At 41.5% G+C, this 18,540-nt stretch overlaps 1 protein-coding gene across 4 annotated transcripts in view; it reads left to right on the plus strand.

The window, feature by feature from the left end:
- Nucleotides 1-13,181: 13,181 nt before the first annotated feature.
- Nucleotides 13,182-18,540, plus strand: part of LOC148540684 (uncharacterized) — a 46,961-nt gene continuing 41,602 nt past the window's right edge. For all 4 annotated transcript variants that reach the window (XR_015880236.1, XR_015880238.1, XM_088482880.1 and 1 more), the window contains exon 1: nt 13,182-13,405. Coding sequence is in view for 2 of the 4 variants with exons in the window: in XM_088482880.1 (XP_088339006.1) it covers nt 13,308-13,405 (98 nt within the window). In the remaining 2 variants the exon portion in view is untranslated. The remainder of the gene's footprint in view (nt 13,406-18,540) is intronic.

Raw genomic sequence — 18,540 nt, forward strand, 5'->3', positions numbered from 1 at the left:
AGGTATATAGACTACAAAGAATAAACTGCAAGAATTTATGCTGAGTCTCCCCATGCTGAGGGGCAATAAGTCTTTCCTTTCCATCCATCTTGGAGTGCAGGTTGCAAATTCGATTTGATGCGTTTGGGAATATTGTCAGCCTGGCAGTCTTGGTTCTGAGTCTTGGTTCTGTTTTCTGGTAAATCAAATACTGTAGTGAAGAGTGCGAGGTGATAGGGCACACAGGTTATAAATGCAAATCCTGATATAAATGGAATTGATTTAATGGATCTGTCACCCACACATAATTGGGACAGCTATTTTGCAGACTAGATGAATATTCGTATGTAGCCTAATAATTTACTAGAAACCAGTATTGCCACAGTAATGACAATAGTTCCTAACAAATATTAGTCTACAAGGCACAGCCTATAAAATCTATGCCCCACTTAGTGTAGGTGACATATATATATATATATATATATATATATATATATATATATATGACACTGCAGGCTTTAAAAACATTTTTTCGAGGAAAGTGATGATACACTGTACAGTTTTAATTTAACCATTACATTTCTGTTTTACATATCCGTGTCGAGCCTTGGATTGACTCTGAATTACGCTCCTTGCCACTTAAAATGTGCTATAGCATTCTATTTGTAGCATGTGTGGCATTCTCTCTGGCTTTGCCTGTTTATACCAGATAGTCCCTTTTGTCTTTTTATTGTCTTCAAGAGCCTGTTGGAGAACACATGGGAAATGGTTGTTAAATACGCCTGATAAACTAGGACACTATTGGCATACCTCCCAAAAGTTCCAGTTTCAGTAGTTTAGTCCCAATTTTGAGGGTTTTTTCCACTGTTATGATTGGGACTGCATTGTCCCAATCTGCATGGCATTTGGTAGGTTTATTCCATTTGCTACAGAGCATTTGTAAACTGCTTGGCACTGCCAAGGTCATTGGTGGGGTCTTGTGAGGGATAAGGGGCAGCAGCAAGAGGACATGCTCCCTTCATGATGCGGACAATGCCCCCTGTGTGATGTGGCCACGTCCCCTTTCCTGATCCTTTCTCGCACATTATTGGGAGCTATGATATTTGTGCGATTAGCTTAAAATGATAGAGCGGCTGTGAGAAAAGGAGAGAGGCAGCAAACAAAACCCATGCAGGAATAATATAATCATACTTCGCTTTAATGACTCAATGTCATTCTTCTACTGTATGAGTACTTTTTAGCATGTGACATAGGGAAGGCAGTGAGGATGCAGAAAATGTAATTATCAAAAGCATATTTATCAATTTATGCGAGTAGGTGATTAATGATATTGATTATAGGTTGTGCGTTATACAAGGGAGCATAGAAGAAAAACCAGCCATAAAAACACAGCAGATTCATGTAATGAAATATTATATAATCATTATTTCAGTGTCATCTAATGTACATTGAGGAAAATATTATTCTTCGTATCATATTTTTGGGCAAACAGCAAGTATATTCTATATTATATGTGAAGCTAATGTTTTGCACCAAAAATAAAGAGTACAAATGTATGCTTTGCAGAACTGCCTGGCTTCTGTCAGAAAGGGTATTTTTTTTCAGGGGCTGTATTGGAAATTAGACTTTGAAAAGCTATTTTGAGTGCTTGAAACTGCTTCTTACTCCATATTTGTAAGTGTGTTTGGGCTTATCATGAATCATTTCCGGAAACTGCTCTTTCTGTCCATTTCTTTTGCATCCAAGAGCCCAAGGACAACAGCTGCCTTGAGACCAAAATATTGGGTTTATTAAATAGGGGAAAAAATGTGATATGCAAAACAAGCTCTTTTTAATATCATATGGGGCAACACTGTGGCACAATGGTTAGCAGTACTGCCTCACAGTGCTGTTGTCAGGTGTTCAATTCCCGACCAGGGCCCTATCTGTGTGGAGTTGTGTGCACTCCAGCCGTGTTTACGTAGGTTTTCTTTGTGTGCTTTTCCCATACTTCAAAAATATACTGGTAGGTTAATTAATTTAATTCTGACAAAAATGAGTGCTAGGGAATCTAGGCTGTAAGCTCCAGTGGTGGCAGGGTCTGGTGTAAATGATTAATATTCTCTGTATAGCGCTGCGTGAGATAAACAGTAATAATCATCATTTAACATTGGGTGGAATATTTTCAGACAGCTCACTGCAGCCTTTGACCAATGTTGCTCCCAATGGGGCTGATGTAGTTTTGGACCTATACATAATATTGGCACAGATTGTCCTTTTTTGTTTGTACATGTGCACAGAAAATTATTAAGCGAGTTTGGATGTATTCTGCTCTTATGACTCCTTACACTTAGACACGGAACATGAGTGGGGAGTGCAAGCATTGGGCAAAAACAGTAGGGATGTGTTCACCAAATGTCTTCTTCATGTATTAGGGTGATACGGCAATTCAGAGACTATGGTACAGTGCTTCTAACTACTGTTTTGTCATGAAATCCGTATTTGCCGTAAACAAGAATCAGCTTAAAGGGGTTTACTTTCTCATATGACTTAATTTGACTTATACAAAACATTCTGCATTGTTTAGAAAATATACTGGTTTATCTATTTGTATCTTCACTTTTCAGACAAGTAGAAGGCAGACTTATTTGTGTATGTTGTTCTTCTACACATCTTGATGACCTTTGGTTGGGATACAGTTGTAGCCAATAAGCAGCCTTGTGTCCTATCCCAGGAATGAAAATAAATAACATGCTAATGATAAGGGGGAAAAACATTTGTATTTTTTTCAAATTGCATGAAATGAATGAAAGTAATTTGGTGGTTACTCTAACAGAATAATTTGTTTCCCAGGCTTGCGTGTGCCCTTGTTCTTTACCCAAAAAAGAGTTGTACAGATTGCACATGTTAGTCTATACCTACAAACATGCTTGTACTGCCCCCTCGATATGCCGATCCACTATCCCAGGAGTGATGAGCTGGGCTGTTCACTTTCCTGTGCACAGTGGGTTAAAACTCTCCATTCCCATATCGAGTGAGTAATTAACTGTCCCAGACAGCGTGATGTCCCAATTGAGACTGATGAATTAATCGTGAGCTATCTCTTGCCTCCCGTAGCAGCTGTAGCAAACAGTTAAATGGCACAAATTGTATTTGTCAGCACTTGGATTAAGCTCATTTCAAGAAACATTCATCATAATTAAGAGCCAGAGGGCCAAGTAAAAACCACAAATGCATGACAGGACCTCGGATGGGACCTGACCCGTCTTGGGTGGCCTCTTATTGGAGCATGGTCTTGGGCGGTGGTAGACAGCTCCCTGTCCTCAGCAGAGTAATGTTATACTCAATTACTTTCCTGTCTAATCTTACACAGGGAATAAAAATTCTTTACTAGGATTATGCAGCAAAACTTAAATGGGCATCTATTACTATAAACAACCACCACACCTGTTTAATGTCCTGTTTAATGTAACAATCCAAATGTCTGTCATTAGAAAGAGAGTTGTATTCTACTTCAAAACATTTATTTTTATTTAGCCTCCCTGTACTTCCCTTATACTTATTCTAGATAGCTCTCCTATGTCACTAACTCATAGGGCATTTCCATACACCTTGGGTGGGTCCTCCAGCTGCTGTGGGACTACACATCCCAGCATGCTCTGCCACAGTTTTGCTAAAAGGCCATGCTAAAACTGTGGCAGGACATGCTTGTTGCACACCCAGATACATCCTGAAAATATCTGCTTAACCATAACATTAAACTGACAGGTAAGTGAATAACATTGATTATCTCATTACAATGACACATGTCAGGGGGTGGGATATATTAGGCAGCAAGTGAACAGTCAGTTCTTGAAGTTGATGTATTGATAGCAGGAAAAATAGGCACAAGTAAGAATCAGAGTGACAAGGTCCAAATATGATGGCTAGACTACTGGATCAAAGCATCTTTTAAACATCAGGACTTGTTGGGTGTTCCCAATAGGCACTAAAAGGAAGAACACAAGCTGGCAGAAGCAGTGTGATGCTCTGGGCAATGTTCTGCTGGGAAACCTTGGGACCTGGCATTCATATGGATGTGACTTTGACACTTACCACCTACCTAAACATTGTTGTAAGCCAAGTACAGCCCATCATGGCAACAGTATTCTCTGATGGCCTTGGCCTCTTTCAGCAAGATTATGCGCCCTGCCACACTGCAAAAATTGTTCAAGAATGATTTGAGGAACCTGACAGAGTTCAAGGTGTTGACTTGACCTCCAAATTCCACAGATCACAAACTGATTGGGTATCTGTGGTATGTCCTGGAAAAACATGTCTGAGTCATGGAGCATCACCTTGCAACTTGAAGGATCTGCTGCTAACGTCTTGTTGCCAGGTACCACAGGACAGGACACCTTCAGAGGATTTGTGTAGTCCATGCCTCAACAGGTCAGAGTTGTTTTTGTGTCAGAAGGGGGAACCTACACAATATTAGGCAAGTGGTTTTAATGTTATGGCTGATCTGTATACTATCTCTGCACAGCCTCCGCAAACAGGGAACACAATAAGCAAGTAGCATAGCACTACAGAGTTTCATTGCTTATTATACTGTACAGTACGTAAACAAAGATAGGAATATCTTTCTTCAGGGATAGGATTTACATTTGTGTTTGCAATGACCTGGACATCACATACAAACATATGGATTGAACATGTTTATTGAACTTCTAATGCTGGCCACAACTATGCATAGCCTGCTACCCAGCATGAGGGTGGAACATTAGGACCAAAATATCCCTCAGGCCAAATTCCTGGAGCCTGTAAAGCTTGGTACACACTTAGTGATTTTTTTTAAACAATTTGCCCGATTCCGAAGAATTGGAAGACAAATCGTTAAGTGTGAGTACCCATTGTCGTGCGGTGCGCGCTCCGTGGGGTCGTTAGCCACATCGTCAGGTCGGCCCTTCATGTAGCCCAACCTGACTATGCAGCTGACGACCCCATGCAGAGGATGTGGCAGGGGCTGACATATCGGGCGGTTGGGAACCGGATAGTCTAGTGTGTACCGGCCACCCAATATGTTGGCCCGCCGGTGGAGGGGTTGCAGGTTGCATCGCTGAGTACACACGTTGTTTAGTGTGCACCCAGCTTTAGTCTGTTTGAAATATAACTGCACAACGGGTCAGTAGCTGTGATCTGCAGTTATCTCTGGTCCCACATACCAGCGCCTCTATAATAATCAGATTGGTTTCGATTGTTTGATTATCAAACATTGTGGTAATTTTCATGACAAACGGACTGCAAATTCTGGTTTTATTGTGATTTCTCGTAAGTCATTTACACTAGGAAGTTCACTAGGAAGCAGTGACATCACTTAGGCGGCATCCTATCAGCTCTTTTATGAGCAGTGACTTCACTGACAATGCAGTCCATCCATTCATTATAAAGCGGTGACATCACTGAAAATGCAGATTACCAATTGTCTGGAAACCAGTGACACCATAGTGATTCTTGTTCATGACCTCACTGCGAAAGCAGATTACAATTTGTTTGGAAACTAATGATGCCCTAAAATTACAATATTAGGTGTCCGTGTCCTGTCCATTGTGTAATACTTTTTTTTTTTTTAACTGTGCCAGTGGGCCTTTGATGTCCCGCCATTCTGTCACTTTTGGTTCAACAAGTGCCATGGTACCCGGTCAAGCTTGCTGGGACATGTAGAGTGCCTTTAAAAAAAAACAATATTAATTTACTCTTATAACTGTTACCCCGGGGTGCTGTTTGGGGAGGGGGAACTCTGTTTTTGGGGGCGGAGGTATTTTCCTAGGGAGTCCAGCCCTGGGCTGACTAGTGTGGGACTGGTTATAGTTATAGCAAGGGACTCTATGTATGCTATAGCATCAGCTTTTTCAGCCTAGTACTGGTTTTTAGGAAAATCATACTGATCTGTGCAGTGCTTTAAATCAGCTGCTGATTGATGGTGGAGCACAGTTGGATTTGCTGCTGATTTGGGGGTTGAAATCTGACTAGGTGACAGATGACAAATGATTGTCAAAACTGATTCATAGTAAATACAGTTTTTTTTTTTGTTTTTTTTTTTTTTTTAGACTGCAATCCGCCGTCTCAATTAGAAACCAAAATTGTCCTCCTTCAGAAATATAAAGATCCCAAATATAATCACGGCACTTGTCGTAACAGATTGTATTGTTAAATTATATTTTTACATGGGATTTAAAAAAATAATATTACAAATTGTATTTGATGATCTTTCTCCTTTTTAAATCACTGTGGTCTAGCAAATAATTCACTTACTAGTAGAGGTGTTTTTAGATCATTTGGTGAGAGAATGAAAGTGGCTGAGAAACTGATTGACTTTTCTGTGCCTCACACAGGATGTCATTAAATAAGGAATGCTGGGAAATAGCAGGAAATCTTGATTCATATTTTGTTAGTCAGCCCGAACCTGCATCATGTTTAACACTATTCATGCCACTTTCAGTAGCCTCTCCTGTGTTCAGATGCTTTGCACAAGCCAGTAGAGAGCTGGGCCGGACCCCAGTACATTTTGGGGGGCAGGGCCTAATCGCAGGAGACTTAACCATGTGTCCCCTTCCCCTAGCAAAATTATATTTTTGAAAAAGGTATTTTCAGTGCTGCGTGCTGAACGGGGGCACTGTGAGTCCCTCAGCCAGGGGCAAATCCAGGGGGGGAGGAGGCGATATCAGTGTGATGTCACCAGACCTCTTAAACAAGCACAGCCCTGGGTAATTAGTACCTGCTCAATGTGTGTTTTTACGCAAAACATAATAAGTACACCAGAAAAAGGATTGGAGGGAGGTATTTAGTGTATTAGGGTAATTTTACCAACGCTTGATGTGGTGCAGCCTAGCAAAGAATTACAGCAGCATCCAATTGCTGTTTATTATAGTGTAAAACTATATAGTACGTATATATCTGTTTGTATTTATAGTATATAGTGTATGTGTGTGTGTGTATATATATATTTATGTGTGTGTGTGTATGTGTATGTATATATATATATATATATATATATATATATATATATATATATATACGACAGTCTCAATCCACGGCACTCGACCATCTGGGGTGCCCTTGGTATGTGACCACACCATCTACATAAAAAATATCATACAAACTCTGCACTCTCATGCTTTTCAAACTGCAACTCCTTTGAACATAGGGAATGTTGGTTCCAAAATATTGCAATAATTTGTTAAGCTGGCCACCGCTTCACGGTCATTCCCATCTAGCCAGTCCCTACACTGATTCTCAGATGGGAATGACCGTGAAGCGGTGGCCAGCTTAACAAATTATTGCAATATTTTGGAACCAACATTCCCTATGTTCAAAGGAGTTGCAGTTTGAAAAGCATGTGAGTGCCGAGTTTGTATGATATATTTTTTATATATATATATATATATATACACACAGAGATGCCCTATTAATTGCTCTAAAACTTTTTGTAATACTGATATGTAACCAGCACTTAAATATAGTAAAATAGATGGCTGCACCTTTCACTTAATATCTCTGTTAGACAGATATAGAAAGAAATGGAAACCAAGAAAAAAGGGGGCGCTATACTGTACAGAATAAAAATATATTAAAATACCCAAAGTGTATACAACACAAACTGAATGTACAAAAAATCATCAGTTAATGCAGCAATAAAGCTACTTCAATGATTAGTCCCAGATGTTGACACAAAGAGTAAATCTCCCTTTCTTTTCCCGGAGAATGAAATTATGGAGTCCTTTGTTGGTCTTTCAATGATTTTGTAGATGTCATAGATCCCGTTTTCAGGGTTTGCAATGATTCCTTGTAATGTTGCTGAATAATACCCTTCCACCAAGAATACGCACAAAAAAGGCCCAACGGCCACTATCAGTAGTTGAATTAAACACTTCAATCAGAATAAAATAGAACAATGTTTATTCAATAAAATCAGTGAATATGATGAGCTTACATCAAACACTAGTCAAAATGTGATGGAGACCCAAAGCGTTTCATCCCCACATGGGACTTCATCAGGGGTACATCTTATAAAACATAAATGGGTGCATGCAAGTGAAGGGTAACATCATAAAAATCAGCCTAATACCTATCTTAATTAATTATGGTTTATATATTCAGCGCATGTAAAGACAATGATTAATACATACCATCAAATGACTGCAATATCAGTCCTTTCAGTAGTCAGGAAAATGAGAACACTGATCAAACGGAATGGGTATGAAATACCGCCGGCGGTTCGATTCCCGTCAGCGGCAGCCCGACATGAGCAGAGTTCGGAGCAGCGGAAGCCCGACAGCGCTGGAAATCCTGATCGTGGATAGGTGAGTATCTACTAACCTAACCCCCCTAACCCTCCTTAGGGGTGCCTAACCCTAACTTCCCCCCCAAGTGCCTAACCCTAATCCCCCCTCTAAGTGCCTAACCCTAACCACCCCCTTCCCCACTGCCTAAACCTAAGTCCCCCGGGGGGGTGCCTAACCCTAAGTCCCCCCCAGGGGTGCCTAACCTTAACCCTCCCTCCCCCTAGCCCAACCCTCCCGGGGGGTGACTAACCCTAAGTCCCCCCTGGGATCCCTAAACCTAACCCCCCCCCCCGCGCTGTCCGCTCGCGGCGCCCGGCATCTCTACGATCGGGATGCCGGGCGCCGGTCTCCCGGCGTCGGGGAAATGCGGGCGTCTACAACTAGACGCCCGGCATTTCACCCTTGCCGGATATGACAGTCGGGAAGCCGGCTGCCGGTATTTAGGCAGTCGGCTTCCCAATTGCATACCGATCAAACGATCTAAGATCTGTTTGCGAAGAATGAGCTGGAGTAGACGCACTTTAAACTGTGGGTGGATATATACTCCCCAGGTAAGGATTGCTCAAAAGCAATAATCCTCTAGAAAAACACATAATATAAACTGTAAATATTTAACCCTAGCATATAAAACCTATATCATGATAATATGAAAATATTGAATCCTAAACACCAATGTATAAATGGCCTGGAATATGGTCTCTATATACATGCATAAATCAAATAATGACTCATTTGACAAAAGTGTAAGCATCCAGAAAACTGGTTTCTGAACTAATTAACCTTAAGTGAATTCAGCATGGTAATCTTAGTAGAACATGTAAGTGTGAATAAATAATCAAATAAATAGTCCTTCAACAGACTCTTCTATAATCAATTCTACAGAATTAAATACAATATGTGAATATCATTAAACTTTGTGGAAAAAAATATAGTGACAAAATCTTATATGTGAAAATAAAAAAGCATATCTCTAGCTGACCTCAATATAATTAACATACAGCATAATCATTAGTATAATGCAAACATTAGTCTACATAAATAATACATAAACATGAACATCAGCATTGTCTTTCCTTTTTAAGCCAAATCATAAATGGGAAGTTTCAGGATGAGACAGCATAAAAATGAAGATTCACTGATGATCAAGCAACTGCCATTCTTTTCCAAGCTACATCACAGAGTGAACATGATACCTGTACAGTTGAAGAGTTATACCAACAAATGTTTAAATATAGAAAACGAGAGATTGATTACTTACAACATGTCACGTCGCTGTCAGATTATTATTGCGCCAAGCTCATTCCCCGCGGGTTTCGCATTCGCAATACGCCAACTATTGGTCAAACAGTGCTGAATTCTGTCGGCAGTGGATCAGTATCCTAAATAAATGTAGCTTTGACTTAATGCTTCTTGTCATACAAGAAGCTGGCAAAGAGTTATCTATATCTAAATCAAAGATTTGTGATTTGAATGTACAACACAAAAGCCTGCTTGATGATAAGAAAAACAAAGCTATGTGGGATAAATTGGAAGTCCAATGTGAGCAGTATAGATTGGAATTGTGTAAATTTAAAAAAGCAAGTTGCGCACTGTTCAAACTGATTATGAAGATCAACGAGCATACAGATGGCTTGCAGGTACGACACCTAGGAGTGGTTATGAACAGAGTCGCCAGCGTCCATCTTGGCGCAATAGACAATTACAAAGAAGTGAAGCACATAAATCAAATAGTGACAGTGATTTTGTTGTGAACGATTCAGATGAGTCAAGTTCTACATCTAATACTCAAGTGTCACGTTCTACGAGGTCAAAAAACGGCAATCTCGGACTAGGCCTACCAGACGGGGTGGGCAGAACTAAAGAATTGGCAAAGCCACCATCCAACCGGAGAAAGAACTAATTTTTAATTTGTCCTCTCGGAGTCTTGGTGACATGGAGATCTCTGTTTTAGACAAAGGGTTATCTTTCATTCCTAGTAACCCCCATCAGGACCTCCCATGGAAGGGTGACTTACACAAATTTAGTCGTTCCTTGAGAATTAGGGAGTTTTTTTCAACATAACTCAGCAGCACATCCTGATTCCTTTGATAAGTTTTTTCAGAGACACCCCAAGTCCTCCTTTGACCCTCCATCATCTAATGCCTCGCTAAAAACATTTACCCGTTTGTTGGATGAGTCCATTACTAAATTTGATAAAGCACCTAAAAAACACTACCATAATCTGTCTCGTGAACAGAAGCTTGCTATAAACAATCTTGCAACCTGTAAAGATATTGTCATTCGCCCTGCCGATAAGGGCGGGGGCATCATAGTCATGGATACTATGAAATACCTTGCGGACATCGATCGACAGCTTGCTGACCTTGACCCTTATAGACGTTTACATCAAGATCCCTCTATAGAGTATAAGAACAGCCTGGACTCTATTCTTATTGTGGCGTTTCAAAAATCAATTGATTAATAAAAAATTGTTGGATGCTCTTACGGTGGATTTTCCACTGGTTCCGGTTATCTACACCATTCCCAAGGTGCATGAGGATGTCAGAGATCCCCCGGGCAGTCCCATCATCTCTGCCCGGGGTTCTCTGTTACAGCCTATTTCTCAATTTTTAGATTTTTTGTTGCAGCCATTAGTTATGAAACAGACAACTTTTTTAAAAGACACCACTCAGTTTCTCCTAAAACTAAATAGTTTGGGAAATGTACCCTCGGGTACCATCCTATGCACGTTTGATGTGAAAAAATTATATACCATTGTTCCCCATGACATGGGCCTGAGTTCCATGCTGAGATTTTTGCAGGCCAATAATTTTGGTGCTCTTAATGTGGAATTGTTCCTAGAGCTGTTGGAGTTCACTCTAACGAACATTTTTTTCCTTCATAATAATCAATTTTTTTTTACAGTGTACCGGGTGTTCGATGGGGTCCAATGTGGCCCCATCGTACGCCAATGTGTTCATGTTTAAACAGGAACATCAATTTTTCTTTTTGGACTCCAGCTTCTCTAGGAACATTATTCTATATACTAGATATATAGATGACCTGTTCTTGCTGTGGACCGGCACGGAGCAGAAATTAACAGGGATGATTGATGCTATTAATGCCCAGGAGCAACCAGTAAAATTCTCTTATAATTTAAGTGTGTCTGAGATTAATTATCTAGACGTTAAAATTAAAATCATTGATAATAAAATCTGTACAGAGGTGTTCCATAAAACAACGGACTGTAACACTTTGTTACATTATAGCAGCTGCCATCCACCAGCCTTGAAAAAAGCCTTACCAAAATCTCAAATGTACAGATCTGCGAGGATCACTTCGGATCCCCAAAGGGTCCCCGCCGCTTTGGATCAGGTAACCAAATTATTTGGGGAACGAGGGTACCCTAAGAGCATCTTAAGGAATGCTAAGGAACAGATTCTAGTGATTCCACGTACTGAGTTATTGAATCGGCAAATAGGTAATTCCAAGATTAACAAATTCCTTTTGTATCTGAGTATACGTTGGCCAGCCAGGTATTACCTAGGGCTTCACGAGCCCTGTGGCATATTGTTTCTGGTAATCGGGAGTTACCGATTTTCAAAAATAAGGAAATTATGCCTTGTTACAAAAGGGGACGCAACTTGCGGGACATCTTGGTAAAATTAGAATTACAACTAGTACTGGTGAATCTAGTACGCATTTTTTGGTCCAAAAGAAAAAAACAGGCTGTTATAAATGTGCGTCTTGTATCACTTGTAGATACTTGGAATCTGGTAATTATTTTAAACATCCACATACGGGCCGCAAATATGACATTCGTCATGTTCTCACATGTCAGTTATATACATCATTATATGCCCATGCGGGCTATATTATGTGGGCCAAACGATCCGTACCTTTAGAGAGCGCATGGCACTCCATCGTTCCGCCATTCGAGCGGCTCTGGACGGACGTGAAAGTGATCAGCCTGTGGCGCGTCATTTCAAAAATGCACATTATCCCCTAGCAGCTTTAAAATATAAGATCATAGATCATATTCCAAAAGATATTAGGGGTGGTGATCGCTGTAAGAAGTCAATGCGAGGCTCGTTGGATCCACAAACTTGATACAATATCACCCAGAGGGCTTAATAAAACCCTTAGCCTGTATTTGTGTGAATATGACTTTTACATTTAGTTATGTTCTGTTCCCAATATTTTTCTCGATAGTCGTTCGGGTATGTGGCTTGCAGCTTTCTGTTTCTCTAAGTTATTAAGCACTTGTGAGATGAATATGGTCTAACTTATGAGCGGTCCATATGGAGTTAATTTATACAGGGCCAATTATCCAGATATTTACATTGATGACTTTGAAATATTTAGCTCAACTTTTGTTGACAGTGATGTATGTATATTTTTTTTAAGTCTTTTAGAAAATTTTTGTACACTGTAATGTTTTGGATAATATTCATGTCATCAGGAAAAAGCACTAGTAGATTGAGGTCAGGGCTTACGACTCCCGGTGTTACTACAATTCTGGGTTTGGTCATTAGGATTGATATAGCAATGTTTTGATCGTGTTGTATATATATTAGGGATGTGCAGGCTCTGATAGGTTCGAGTTTGCACGTTGAGTTCGGATTTTTCCCTCCAAAAAAACGGAACTCAGAAAGAGCCTAAACGTCATCTTACATGGACGAACATCATCATTCCTGGACAAAGTCCAGGAATGATGATGTTCGTCCATGTAAGATTGTAAGATGACGTTTAGCCTCTTTCTTAGTTCCGTTTTTTTGGAGGGAAAAATCCGAACTCAACGTGCAAACTCGAACCTATCCGAGCCTGCACATCCCTAATATATATACAACATTTAAGCTTCCACTGTATATATATATTTTTTCCTCTTTAATGTTTTTTTTTTAAATGCATCACTGCACAATTCACTTATTAATTCCATGTGTTATGTACATGGTCTGATTTATTAGTATAATTAACTTTTTCTCCTTACACCGCAGCGCTGCTTGCCAGAGAGGTGTTTGGCCTCAGGGGTTGCTAGGCAACCGCATGTGTCATCTCCGTCACTTCCGGTTTCCGGCCAGACGGGTGGTCCGCCTCCTGCTCGGGCGGCAGCGTTGCGGGGAGGAGAATCCTAGCTGTATAAGGTAAGATGCCTGCACACGCAGGTTTGATTGTCTTGTTCACATATTGCGTGACCCATCCTGATGAAAAGGTCTATGGACCTTGAAACGTCGATATAATGTGTCACTGAAACTATTTAATACACACTTTTGTACCATCATCACTGGGAGTGCCGCCTTGATCTTGCAAAGGGACGTTTGGTGACTATATATATATATATATATATATATATATGTCAGTAGACCAGCACTCCACAAATAGCTTAGGTATACTTGCCCAGGTGCCCTCCAGAGTAAACCAAGCTCCAATATAATGCATGCAAGGCGGCACTCCAAGGACTCATAGAAGGAATAAACGACAAGCTGAGTCAAGTTCTGTGTTCAACGTTTCAGTCTTGTGACTTTTATCAGGAAGTTGATAAAGTCGCAAGACTGAAACGTTGAACACAGAACTTGAAAGCGTGTCTGTATTCCTTCTTTGAGTCCTTGGAGTGCCGCCTTGCATGATTATATATATATTAGAAAACTCTCCCTTAGGACCAGCCACCCTGTTTTTAAGATAAGTTCTTTTACTTTTATTGTAAAATTGTTTTAAAAATTATTCACCAAGAAATAAAAATATTAATTATTGGATACTAGTGACTGTAGTTCACTTTTAAGGATATCCAAATTGGTGGCATACTGGAGTCGGGGGAAGAGATCAATTAGAAAGGTGGAACGTGAGGGATCCCTGTCTAAAGACGGATTTATTGTTACGCTTAATATACAAGTGTACTTATGGTACAGGTACTCACTTCTAAAAAATTGTTCATAGTGTGGTATTGTCAGATTATACAATCAGGCTCTTGTCCCCTCTCTCTTTATCTAATTCTCAGCACACACCGTTATACCAGACGGCCTATTGAAGGGCCAGAGCTGCCACCGTATAGAAGAGGATATTATAGTGTGATCACTATAACAGACCTTGCATAACCTACAATATACTTTCCCGGCCACGGCGCCAAAGTTCCACTATTTTATATATATATATCGGTAGGATATTTAGACTGTAAGCTAGGAGCAGGGACTGATTACATATTCTCAGTGCTGTGTAATATGTTTGGCACTATATAAATAAATAACAATGAAAATAATATAATACTAGCAGTGGTGTAAGTAGGGTATATGGAGCCCAGGGCAAATTTCAAAATGGAGCGCCCCCCTCCCACCCCCCATATGCGTGCGTGCGTGCCGAAAAATGGGCGTGGTCACTTAAAATGGGGCGTGCCAACATGACACACACCCCTCTCTCAACACTCTGAACATTACTTTCCATTCCATATGCACGTTAATGCAGTAACCCCAGTAGTGCCCCTAATACAGTACCCCCAGTATGCAGTGTCCCCAGTAGTGATCCCTCTTAGGCAGGCCCTCAGTAGTGCCCCTTATACAATACCCCCAGTAGTGGTCCCCCTTATGCAGCCCCCCATTAGTTTCCCTTATACAGTGCCCTCAGTAGTGGTCCACCATATGCAGGCCCCCCAGTAGTGCCCCTTATACAGTGACCCTGATACTGGTCCACCCTATGCAGTGCCCCCATTAGTGCCCCTTATACAGTGACCCAAGTAGTGGTCTCCCTTATGCATGCAAGTAGTGATCCCCCTTATACACTGCCCCCAGTAGTGGCCCCCTTTATACAGTGCCCCCGGTAGTCTTCCCCCCCCTATCCTGTGCCCCCAGTAGTGTTCTCCCTTATGCATGCCTCCAGTATTGATCCCCCCTATCCAGTGCCCCCTATAGTGGTCTTCCCTATTCAGTGCCCCCAATAGTCCCCCCGATGCAGTGCCCCCAGTAGTGGGTCCCCCCTGGAGGTAGTACCCCAGCAGTAGTTCCCTCCCCAGTAGTGGTCCCCCCCCCGATGCAGTGCCCACAGTAGTAGTCCCCAGTAGAGGTCCCCCCCACCCCCGATGCAGTGCCCCCAATAGACAACACACGAGTTAAAAAAAATAAATACCACTCACCTTAATCCCCACTCCGGGTTTGGCTACTGCTCCCGCCACCGTCCACACCACCGTAGTCCTCCCGGGCTGGCCCACTCTGCATTATGGAAGAGACTTCATGACATCTCCCATTACCCACTGCTGTAGCCGGAAGACGGAGCTCATGAGTGAGCTCCAGCCTGGCTCTTGCAGTGGGCGCAGCAGCCAAGGAGAGTATGTCTGACTCTCAATGGCTACTGATTAACACATCCACTGCGGTCAGCGCTACACTGGCTATCTAGGGCAGGCCGGTACCGTTGGCGGTGGCGCCCCCTGCGCCACCGGTCCCAGGGCACGTGCCCCGCTTGCCCTGCCCTAGTTACGCAACTGAATACTAGTGCACAAGCTCCTATGGGAGACTGACTATAGCTCATTATTTGTGTCCCCCTTGGCCTAAATGTTAGACAAATGAAAATACAGCTTTGGAACATTTCTATAACAATATTTTGCATCAATACTTGTTTCAATACTGTCCAAGAGTTTAGACAACTGTATGAAATGTCTTTATGGTGGGATGAAGGGCAAAGTGGATCATTGATTGCTTCATGTGTCTCATTCCCCTGGGTACCATCCTATATGTTTCTGTGTGTATTATACCAATATCCTTTCTGATTAGCAGTTAGATGAATAGGTTTGTGTGTCCAATTGTTCCAGCATGTCTATGTGAAATTGATCGGGATGCTTTTATCAGCTGCTTTCATCTCTTTATCTCCCTTGTATCACTTATTCTCTCACCTGCCAAGCTTGAAATAACATCATTATACAGAGGAAGGGGGGGGTTCACTCTGCTTCATGTCAGCCAACCCTGCCTGCACCCAGAGCAGCTTGAGTTATGGATAGATGGTGCAGTCTGCATCCTGCTGTGTGTATGAGTGGTCTGTTTTCACTAAATAGCATTATACACTGGTACTGCACAATTGGAAAGTAGAATTTTGTTATTCCTCACTGCAATACAATACTGGTCTCACACATTCTATCAGGAAATAAATTATGTAACTCTGGGTTGCCCTGTTCAGTGCTTTACTAATTGTTTTCTGTTTCTCCTGGCATAAAGTTTGTGGGATTTAAAGAACTACTTTATAAATGAATTAATTCCCAATAAGGTGGCACAGTAGTGCACCATAGGGCTCTATTTATTAACATTATTTTTCACACCCTTTTCACATTATTTTAGTTTCACCTGTAGTTATTACAGGGCAATTGGAGTAGAATTAGTAAAATTCTACTCCAACCCCTAGGTATCACTTATTTTTAGTAAAGCAGATCGCATTTCCCATAATTGTAATGGGAAATGTGATCCGACCATAGTTACTAAAAATAAATTGTAAAAAAATACCGGGGAAAGCCCTGTGATAATAATGCCACCTGGAGGTGGCATTATCCAGGGTCTCCCCCGGTTACCGGGCTCCCACTCTGCTCTAACGGGGAGAGCAGAGCTGGGAGTCGGCCCCAGTAATCAGCTGTGTGGTCTAAACAGACCGCAAGCTGATTGCTGTAAAAAAAAGAAAAAAAAAATGTAAACATTTTTTTTTACTTACCTGAATCCAGGGACCGGTGATGGCTCCTCTCCGGTCAGCTGGTCTCCCACAGTGCACTGCTGCCCGGTTATCAGGTGATCGGGTCCCAGTGCAGTATGGGAGATCACCTGATCGGGATGCCCGGAGAAGATCACCGGAGGCCAGGAGGATGCAGGTAAGTGTAATGAAGGGAGGGAGGGGTTGCGGAGGTCCGCGATCGCGGGGGGCGGGGATTAGCATCGGTGGGGGGTAGCAGCGACAGTGGGTCGGCGCTCGCGTGGGCTCTTAGTCGCGGTATTTTTTCCGAAAATACCGCGACTAGAGTGCGGATGGGATCCGCAGGGACAGAGCTTTATCGCAAGCTCTGTCCCTGCAAGGGATTTATAGTAAATCCCTGTGATATTGCCTGAATTCGCAATGCGAATTCACTCGGTAATATCACACTACAATCCGCATTCAATATGCGGATTGTAGTAAATAGAGCCCCATATCTTTGAATAAGGGTTCATATTAAATCTTGGATCCTACTTCCACTGCATTTCAAACCATAAATAGGTGCAAGCTTTATTTTCCAACAGAGTGGAGATATCTGCAGGACCAGTATCAATTACATATTGGTAGCATAAGTGACGCCAGCAACATTCAGACTGGTGCTAGTAAGGCAAGTGTTAAACTGGTTATCAAAAATAGGACACTAATACACAGTTAACATGCAAAGAATGATATATTATACAATGTAAGTACATGGAATAAACAAAAATATACAATTTAAGTAACAACGTAATATGTTTCCAAAGACCGTTATTAAATCAGATTAGTTTGCAATAGAATACCAATTTGCGTCTATCGTAAATGGCTGATTTCAGCACTTTTGGCCCCAGAATTTGTATTGAAAACAAAGAATTACTCTTTTTTTGAGACAGAAAGTAACCAAAGGATAATATTACATGTATACTGTAAATCTCGGTACAGATTTGTCCTCATACACTACTGCTGCAATTGCGCCTAACAGCCCTTCTTGGGCGCCAGATCTTGTGCTCCTGGACTTGCGCTGAGCGTTTTTCTTCACCCGACAAACCGTTTTAGTTGCAATCGGATGCAAAAAACCTTCACAAGACTGCTCTAATTAATTTTATATGCCTCACTTGTATATTTGTGTTCATCCAAGTCTGAATCTGCATACGAAGTGCTACAATGCTTTTTTACTCGCCAAGTTCTGTTGTGCTTCGTAGACACACTCAGACGCAGATATACAAGTGTCGCATATTAAATCACTTAACTCTCATGAAGCAGTTTGATGCATCCTATTTTGGCTAAGACGTCTTTTCGAGTTAAAAAGCTCAGTGGAGGCTGAGTCGCACTGGACTTGGTAGCTCTTTCACTCCAAGCGTTTTGCGCCTCTTGGCGTACTGAGGCTAGGTGTATGAGGACACAAATTTATGTATATTCCTTAAGCATTTGTGTTTTCTTACAATTACCAATACAACATTATTTGCATGTTAACTCTGTGCATTTGCAATTGTGATTTATGTTATTATTGGCATGCAGTCAGCTTCCCAGCGTGCTGGATGCCGGCAGTCAGAATACCGGCGCTGGGATCCCATCCCTGGCATCCCGAAGGTAA

Source organism: Taudactylus pleione, unplaced genomic scaffold, assembly GCF_031769625.1.
Source record: "Taudactylus pleione unplaced genomic scaffold, aTauple2 ptg000018l, whole genome shotgun sequence".
NCBI classification, from domain to species: Eukaryota; Metazoa; Chordata; class Amphibia; order Anura; family Myobatrachidae; genus Taudactylus; species Taudactylus pleione.